Below are 10,162 nucleotides of genomic sequence, written 5' to 3' on the forward strand. Positions count from 1 at the left end.
ATGATTTTCTCATGTTAAACTGATCACTTAATATGGTAAGATAAAAGGGGAACAAGAGTTAGGATATAGATATGTGCTTTCTAGATCTATCCAACCAAGAGCCATGCTTCAATGCTTAAGCTTGCCATCTTCTTCATCTTCATTACTATGCTATTATGCTATGCTAAGCAAGAAGAATGATGATAAGTGAGGAACTATTTCTTTCTCCTATGAATGATTCTTCTTTCTCTTCCCTATCCTCATTCCCTAGCTCTGTCCAACTTCGAAGGTGTTTAAGGCTTTGGGACTGAGGCTTGGGATAGTTAATGCTTTTTGCAAAGTTTATGTTAGGCTCGGTCGTGATGCATGAAGCTTTCCATATTCATAGCATCACCAAGGTCACAAGGAACACAAAGATTGTATTGTACCAAGTCTCTCTTGATGGGAGAATCTATAATACAAACGCCTTTTGGAAGGGGGACCGCCAAGTAAATCCGGTCCTCAACTATTGTCATGTTCTCTAATACTTTCTCTCTTGCAAAAGTATTATTCATGCCAAGTTAATTAAGTACTATGTTCATGTTGCTACCATCAATTAAGGTCACCCTCTATGTTCTCAAATTAATCTCACAAAAATGTTCACTCTTATTCTCTTAATTCCGCTATTCTCAAAGTTCATAGGCCATTTCCATTACAACATGGTAAGATTATCCGATGGTATCTTATTAAGTTTAAAAATTATCCTTTTGAAGATGCTAGATGGATGCAAGGAATACAGCTTAAGGATACTATGAACCTTGTCAATACTAGAACATTATACTGAACATTCTTGAGACATTCTTTTATTCAATTGGTTGCATAACATAGCTAACTAAATGTTCAATATAATTTCTACACATACATTGTCCAAAGAACTCTAGTTTATTATGCTTGACACTCAACACCAGATGACACCCGGGATTGACGACTTAAGATCCTAATTTTAGCTCTCCAATTCTTAGGGAGAAAAAACCAAGACATTGAGACTTAAACTAACAACAAAAAGTTCCCAAGATAGTTGCATTGTTGTCACGCATGCCAGGACTTTGAAGATGAAACTAGGATACATAAAGTGTATGTTGGACCCTCCCGTTGCCGTAATCACACATCGTTCACACATTGTTAACACAAAGTTCACAAATGAGCACACTCAAATCACAATGCAGGCAGAGTTCACAACTAGAGTTCACATGAAGATCACATGCTAGGTGAAAAAAGGTTGGTGTGTGCTGAGTTCACACACAATCCACACTCTAGTGCCACGAGGACGAAGATTTATCACACACAATCCACAATCTAGTAGACGATTAGGGTGAGGTCCTTTTATCCTTTATGGGAGAGCCCTCCAATGGGAAGGCCTTTGCTCTCCGATGGGAAGGCCTTTGTCCGTAGGCCGGCCTGTTTACAGTCTTGTAATTTTTCAGACGAAGGTTGTGGGCTTATGGAGGCGACCTCTGCGGGACACGCACAGACAGTTTGTAAAGGGCATCATTGGTTTTCTCTCTTTCGTAAGCGCTCACTGGTTTCTTGTTCACTGAGCAGCTCCAAATCCCCTGAGAAAGCAATGGGACTTTCCTTTATGACCTCACTAAAAGCCTGTGCTAAGAAGAAGGATTTGTATCAAGGCAGCAGGATACATGCTGATATTCGCGCTACTGGGTTACTGGAGAAGGACACATACTTACGGAGCACGCTGGTCACTATGTATGCCAAGTGCGGTGCACTTGTCAGAGCGCAACAAGTCGTCGATGAGCTTCCTGATCGGGATATCGTCTCTTGGACTGCACTTATTGCAGGGTATGTCCAACATGGGCAGGGCAAAGAAGCTCTAGGTTGCTTCCATCGAATGCAAAGCGAGGGCCTCTCTCCAAATGCCATCACCTATGCTTGCATCTTGAAGGCATGTAGCATTATGCAAGACGTTGACATGGGCAAACAGCTTCATGATGAGATTGTTAGTCAGGGGCTTTTGGAAAAAAATGTCATGCTTGGCAATGCTTTGGTCGACATGTATGCCAAGTGTGGTGTATTCACGAAAGCACATGAAGTGCTTGATGAGCTTCCTACCAAAAATGTCATCTCTTGGAATTCATTGATTGCAGGATATGCTCGACAAGGGCAGGGCCAGGAAGCTTTGGGCTGTTTTCACCGGATGCGAAGGGAGGGCTTCTCTCCACATGCAGTCACCTATGCTTGCATTTTGAAGGTATGTGGCATCATGCAGGATGTTGACATGGGCAAACAAATACATGAGGAGATTGCTGGTCAGGGGTTGTTGAAAGGAGACATTGTGCTTGGCAATGCCTTGGTTGACATGTATGCCAAATGTGGTGTACTTTTGAAAGCCCAAGAAGTTCTTGATGAACTTCCGGTCCGGGATGTTGTCTCTTGGACTGCATTGATTGCAGGATATGCCCGGCAAGGGCAGGGCCAAGAAGCTTTGGGCTGTTTTCAGCGAATGCGGAGCGAGGGTTTCTCACCAAATGCAATCACTTATGCTTGCCTTTTGAAGGCATGTGGCATTGTGCAAGATGTTGATGTGGGCAAACAAATTCATGATGAGATAGTTCGTCGGGGGCTATTGACAAAAAACGTTGTGCTTGGTAATGCTTTGGTCGACATGTATGCCAAATGTGGTGCACTTTTGAAAGCACAACAAGTTTTTGACAAGCTTCCTGTTCGGGATGCAACTTCTTGGAATGCATTGATTACAGGATATGCCCGACAGGGGCAAGGCCAGGAAGCTCTAGGCTGTTTTCGACGGATGCGAAGTAAGGGTTTCTCTCCCGATGTAGTCTCTTGGACTGCACTTATAGGAGGATATGCCCACCAAGGGCTGGCCAGGGAAGCTCTAAACTGTTTTAAATGGATGCAACAAGAGGGCATCTCCCCAGATGCAATTACTTTTGTTCATGTGCTCAATGCATGTAGTTACTCAGGTCTGGTGGATGAGGGCCAAATGTATTTTGATAACATGAGGGAAAAATATGGCATTGCACCAAGTAAAGAACACTACACTCGCATGGTTGATCTTTTTGGAAATGCAAAGCTTTTTGACAAAGCTATGAGAGTAATTATGACAATGCCATCGTCTGATCATCCTCCAGTTTGGTCTGTTCTTCTAGATGCGTGTGGAAAATGGGGAAATGTGGATCTTGGAAGCTTTTCGTTTGAGCGTGCAATGCAGCTAGACCGATGTAATGCGTCAATCTATGTTACTATGAGTAATATTTATACAGCTGCTGGTATGCTGGAGGAGGCAGAAAACATTGAATGCCTGAGAAAAAAAAATGCCCCTTGAAAGCAGCCAGGATGTAGCTGCTGGGTTGATGCGAGTGGAAATGTTCATACATTTGTTGCTGGGGATACCAAGTATTCTCAAAGCAAACAAATCTATCTGAAATTACAAGAAATTGAACTTAAATGTTCACAAAAAAGATATATGCCAAATTTGCATTTGGTTTTACTAAACCTTTCCGCTGATCTCAAAAAGGGTTTCGTTTGTCAGCATAGTGAGAAGTTGGCAATTGCTTGTGCAATCGTCAATACACCATAAGGGGAAGATATACGTGTCATGAACAATATGCAGGTATGTGTGGATTGCCATGCTGCTATCTCACTAATATAAAAAAAAGAAAAGCTTAAAATAATAGTCAAACGACCCATACATTGGTACCGACCTTACCAGTATGCAATTGGATACTCTGGTAGAGAAGGTGGTGAAGGCACAGCGTCTTAAAGCCCCAATTGTCCAAGATAGTGGTTCTTCTAGCCTCTTAAAGCCCCAATTGTCCAAGTAAGTGGTTCTTCTACAGGCAGTCGGAAAGCTTTTGCTCCACAATATACAAGGGGAAGTGGTATACATGGCCTCTTTCAGGTAACTGTCGTTTCAGAGTCTCAAAGAGGAGCGGGGCATAGCTGTGGGCGGTGCAAAGCAGTTCGTTTGTGTTCCTAGGCTTCCAACCCTACATTTTGTGTGGACACTGTTTAAGAGTTCCTGGATGAGACGCCATGGTGTATTATCTGCCATAACAACAATCATGGAACAAAGGTCTACATTTGCAATGGTCGAAGCCGAAAGATGGGCAACCCCCAGCCGTTGGTGCAGGGGTATGTGCTGTTGGTGCCATACAACCAACTCTTGTGTTTGCACCAGCAGTTGAACCTCAGTATCCTACAATTTATGCTCAACAACCAAAAGCTCTAATGTCGACACAACAGTACCTGACAACTCAGAACATGCAGCAGTACTTACCACAAGGGTACAGCCAAGGTTGCACATACCAGCTCGACAGCCAAGCTAGTAGTGCAACCGCAGAACAAGCATGGCACCTCGGGGGGTCCACTATTAAGAACCTTCTATATGACGTGCGTTTGCAGGGTACTAACAAAGATCCATTGTTAAAATGTTGACATGAGTAGATTGACCCCTACTTTTTTATGAATTAGCGTGTTTTTTTTTCAACAATGGATTAAGAAAACCCCTTTTGTTAACATATCTCTTTTAAATTGCTTAAATTATCAGAAATAAAAAACTCCTCATATTACATAGCATTTAAACATGATTATACAGTGGAACCCTTGGGCCTCGGACGAGGCGGTGGAGGGAATGGCAGGGTGTTTGGTAGGGGCTTTGGCCGAGGCACCAAGGATGGCGGCAAGGCTGTTGTAATTGCAATGATCCTATCCATGTGATTACCAAATGCCCAATGCTGCATGAACACGAAGCGCCAAAACAGGCTGCAAAATGCCTGAACAATGCAACAACCAACCTCAAATGGCAACAATCGCTCGGTAGCGTAAATGCAGTTTCCATTGTGTAATTAGATGATCCTAGGCCTGCTTTACCGGTCTTGGCATTAACTCAAAGCAGAGCAGTGATAGAAGGTGGACTGAGGCTAGTCCCCGGATGCAAAACCAAATAGGCTAAGCGGTGGGCAGTGTGGGAGAAAGTCACCAAGATGGTTGAGATTTTTACGGCCCTCAATGACGACAACAAAGTTTTTGGCTAGCTAAAGCTTTAGTATCCACTAGTATGGCCAGTCGCTTTTGGCGGTCTCTCTTGGAGTTTAGTTTTCATGTCGTAGATTTTGACACGTGTAAAGAGCTCTTCCTTCCGTCATATTATGTTAGTTTAGATATGGTTTCTCTCTCTCTCTCTCTCTCTCTCTCTCTCTCTCTCTCTCTCTCGTGCAGAGGGGTTTTTCTCAATTTTGGAGTTTAGCTTTCATATCGTAAATTTTGACACGTGTAAAGGGCTCCTCCTTCTGCCATATTATGTTAGTTTAGATATAGATGAAGGCATTTCAATTCTAGTTGTGAGACGTGTCCCAAAAAAAGCCTAAATTTTTTTGAAGCAAAAGATATCATGTCTTTTCAAATGCTATTTCTCAAAGCTGCAGCATTCAGTTTTTGCCGAAAAGGCTTTTAGAGAACAAAAGAATGAAGAGTGTATCCATATGAGTTTGATCCATGATGGGAAGTATTGATTCAGTATTTGTTTTTGATTTATACAGAATCCTTTCATTTAAAGACTTCACAAAATTAATTTCATTAAATTTTTTTTAATTTTTCTATGCTTGTTGAATCTATCTTGAAGACATTAAAATATTCTTTTGTTTTAGTTTTTTGATGTGTCTTTTTTATTTTATTGTTTTTATTTTGTTTATATTTTATTCTATTTTGGTTTTAAATGGTAATGTGCAGCTTTCACTTTATTATTTTGAAAAATCACCTCTAATTTGTGAAAATTCTCAAAATACTCTTGTATCTAGTTTGGTTGAATTGCTCAAGATTTTTTAATATTTATTCCTTTTTGACAATTGAGATTTATTTTTTAATGCTTAGCATCTAATTTGTCACAAATTACTTCGCAAAGAAGGCAATTATGTCTAAAAATAATGAAGCAATTTATCTCTAAAGCTTACATAACCAACTCAAATTCTAGTTTTAGCATCTAGTATTGACAGACAATCAATCTTCTTATGACAGCTACAATTTGTTTTATTTTTGGAGATATTTAATCTTATGACTAGGGGTATTTTGGAAATTTTTAAAAATTTGAAGGGTATTTTGGAAATTTATGACAAAATATTGGGGATATTTTGGAAATTTTTGAAATTTGATGAGTATTTTGAGAATTTTCACAAATTAGAGGAGTATTTTGGTAAATAATTTGTGATTATGTATGTATAATGGATAATATAATTTTTAATTAAACACAACAAAAAGTCTATGTGATTTCAAGCACCAATAAAACTTACTCTCCATAAATCTTAACTTAGCAAGCCTTAGTGCTTCCTCGCCTTGTTAAGAGTTGGTGCCACTAGTAGGGGGGGCCCAATTTTTAAAAATGTTTTATTAGCAAGAATCGGGAAAGATCCCCTTTGTGATTGAACAAGGAGGAAAGAAAATAAGCAGGCGAATGATGCACGAGTGAGAGCGGAGGTATCCAAGGCAGAGAAGGTGGGCACCGCCGGGGGGGGGGGGGGGGGTGGAAGAAGCAGGTGCAACGTTTGTTTTCTTTTTCTAATTTACAAATCGATGATAGCTGCAGAACGAGCTGCTAGCGCTTGTGGTTAGGCTAGTTGCTAGCAGCCTCCGCACGCTGGAGGCCTTGAGATCAAATCTTGTCTCAACCCTTTTAAAGGTGAGGTCCTCGAAAGGCGGAGCGTTGAGATTCGCAAGGGAATCTGAGCAGAAATGAATATAATAAAGAAGTTGCCAATAGTATCTTTAAATAGTAGGGAGTACCGGCGGGAGTAAATTTGAAAAAGAAGCCGAATCAAATCGAGATACCCCTGATATGAAAAGCTAGAAAGCAAGATCATGGCGAAAGTGTGCGAGGCGGCTCAGGCTATTACGTGGGCAAAGCTAGCTGGAAGGAGCTTGCGTGCGGGTCACAAATGTCAGAGGAGCTGGAAGGAGAGAGCACAGGTTGTTGATGTGGTGGGAGGTTCAACGGCCGATATTTTTTAATGTCGAAACTACGGGCCACAATATCGAGGGCTCTTGTCTTCATGGTATAGATTGGCGCCGTTTGGAGTTGACATCTCCATCGTGAGTTCGAATCCACCTAGCCTGCTGTTTTGCGAAACCTTCACTAGAAAGCCTTGGGACAATGTGATGAGAGAGAGAGAGAGAGAGGATGAGCCCTACAAACATGGTGTGAAGAGATCAGAGAGAGAGATGCATGTGGAGAACTTAGAGAGGGAGGGCAACTCTCGTAAGATGTCTATGGTCATGCAACATACTTGAGTGCTAGACACACACAATATATGAGAGCACAACAATTATAAGCCTCATCTTGACCAAGCCCTGTCTACTGCTTGCTTCTTGACGTGCCTTATAAAAGAGACTGTATTGTAGGTTGAAAATGCTGTTGGTGCAGACTGACATAGGAGATAGGGGGGCTACAACATGGGGAGCCAATGAATGGTTGTTGTTAGCGATGGATAAACTAACATAGGCGTTGCAGGTGGGGAGCCAATAGGGAGTTGTTGATGGAAAGGATAACTCTTGATCAGAGGGGAGGGTTAAAGTGCGGGTTGCATCGTGGGTAGATGGAGGCACACATGTAGTAGAGAAGGGGGATATAGCAAGAATCTGAAAAGTAATAAATTTTATTAGTATTCTTCCAGTAGGTGTCCCCAATCTCGTAAAAATAAAAAGCTTTTCAAAACATCATAAGTGCATAAGTGAAGGGTGATTTTAAGAAATGAAAAGACCCATGAAAGTCAAAAGTCAAAAGGCTTCTTGTGTCCATATAAAGAGATGATCGAGTGCACATTGATACATTTGTATTTCTCTTTTGGTTATTTTTCCTTTAGCGTTTTCTTTTGTTTAGAGTGTCCTTGCACTATATAGGTAGTGAATATATATTTTTTGAATATATTTAGGGATCAATTGGTAAATGAGATTAACCACAAGAGGCTAAGCAAAGCCGGTTAGGAGGAAACTTTGCCAGCCACCATGACCAGTGCAGAGGTAGTGCATGCAATTGTGTAGATGACCACAAGTCAGTTGTAACATCAACATCCAAGGAGTGGGAGTACTGAATGTCTTGCTCATTGGTGGCTCAAGAGTAAATGTGCTATGAGAAGAGACCTGTGCAAAATTTGGTATCAAGAAATTCAAATTTCATGTTAACAAGCTCTATGTAAATGGAAAGAAAAGTGAATTCTTTCTCATTGATATACGATACTTGGGTCACATTGTCTCTAAAGAAAGAATCCATACAGATCTTGAGAAACTTAGAGTAATAAATGAGTGATCACAATCAAATAACTTACATGAGCTAAGAAGCTTTACATCCATGTGCTCCTACTATAGACGATTTATAGAGAAGTTCTCGAAGTTCTCTATAATAGCTAGGCCACTCCATGAATTGATAAGGAAGAAGATTGAATACGATGGGACTATTAGAGAGAATCATGCCTTTAACACTAGAATGGTAACCTAACAGGACATAAAAGTGTCCTTTCGGGGTTTTGGGAAAAATTTCCAAAACCATAGTAGATCCACTCATTTTGAAAAATTCTTTCATGAGCTTATAGTTCAATAACTACTCCATATGGAAAAAATGAGAAACTTGTAATTTTTCTCATCCCTTGGTCACTACAAGCCTCCAAAGTTGATGGACTAGTGCATTTTTCCCAAAAGAGCAATTTCTTAAGGTTGATTGCATATAAATAAGAGTGGAGATTTTTGTAGGACATGAGATAAAATGACCCATTAACTTCAATGGGTTGGTGACCAAAAAATATGGTTTCTTTTACCTGACTATTTTTTTTTGGTGAAAAAAAAGGTACAAAAAAGTTGCATTTTTGCCATTCTGCGGACCTATCATCAAAGTTTCTATAGTCACGCTCAATACAGATACTATATACATGTTTTCTTAGTTCCCTTTGGGCCTCTGTATTCAAAAGGAGCCATGGAGCATGTCAAAAGGATAATGGATCTCTTACAATTGGAACCTTGGGGGCAATGATAAAGTGCTAAATACAGCAAACATGAAAAAACTGGATTTAGCATTATGACCTCTAGAAACCCATATAAACTACTCAATATCTAGCCAAGTTTGTAGTCTATGATTAGATATGGTTACTACCTACAAAATACACACAATTGGCCTAAGAAACTAGCAATATTGAGAAAGTTATACTTGCTACTCTAAAATGTATCGTATTCTTCAGCAATCAAAAAACTCAACCATCATCATATACTATGCTATATAGCATATTAGGTCCCCCAAAACTCAAGGAAGATTAGCTTTATGTTATACATTACACTTACACAATCAAAATTGAATTTGGATATCAAGAAAGCCACCAAAAAAATCATAAAAGTGCTAATTTTGACCAAAAAACAGGATTATGCAATTCTTGTAAATTGGTCATAACTTTCACTTTTGACACTTAGATCTCCCTACAAGCATCAAAACATGTTGAGAACTATGAACGCCAAACCTCTAGCCATCTAAACCTGACAAACATGAAGTTTAGAGTGGTATAGTTGCCAAAAATTGAAAAAAAGCCAAAAACAGGACCCGTTTTTTCACACAGTTTAGGTTCAAAAATGTTGTGCAAGAGGAAGGTTAATGGTGAGATCGATACTCAAAAAAAAATGCTAAGCTTTTTTCAGCTCATAAAGCAACTTTGTGGATATATAGCACCTAGAAATTCATTTTCATACTCTTCAAATAATTCAAGCAAAATGGTCACTTAACAGGACACAAAAGTGTCCAAGGACATAAAAGTGTCTTGTTACCATTCTAGTGTTAACAAGTTAAAAAGAAAGCTTATGATAAAAACCACTCTTGGTTCTACCAAATTTTACTAAGCCTTTTGAGGTCCATTGCAACATACATCATGATAGCATTGGAGCAATCCTTTCGTAAGAAGGATATCCTATTGTTTATGAAAGTCACCAATTGCACCCACAAGAGCAAGTCTTGCGATCAATGAAAAAGAATTACATGCAGTTATTCATGCATTAGATTCATGGAAGCACTAATTTCAAAGAAAACCGTTTATATATAAATGGATCATCAAAGTGTCAAGTACTTTCTTACACACACCAACCTTTCCGACAAAGATATAAAGTGGGCAAATTTTCTTTTTTGCAATTTTAGTTTCACACAACT

The 10,162-nt window shown here is 39.7% G+C and overlaps 1 protein-coding gene across 1 annotated transcript; it reads left to right on the forward strand.

Moving 5' to 3' along the window:
• The first annotated feature begins 1,341 nt into the window (after positions 1-1,341).
• LOC147424520 (pentatricopeptide repeat-containing protein At2g13600-like) lies at positions 1,342-5,140 on the forward strand. Its single transcript, XM_086500241.1, has one exon. It carries the CDS (start codon positions 1,367-1,369, stop codon positions 3,317-3,319), a length of 1,953 nt encoding a protein of 650 aa, XP_086356367.1. The 5' UTR covers positions 1,342-1,366; the 3' UTR covers positions 3,320-5,140.
• Positions 5,141-10,162: the final 5,022 nt, after the last annotated feature.

The sequence above is a fragment of the Adiantum capillus-veneris genome, chromosome 25, assembly GCF_014529385.1.
Source record: "Adiantum capillus-veneris isolate H3 chromosome 25, ASM1452938v2, whole genome shotgun sequence".
NCBI lineage: Eukaryota > Viridiplantae > Streptophyta > Polypodiopsida > Polypodiales > Pteridaceae > Adiantum > Adiantum capillus-veneris.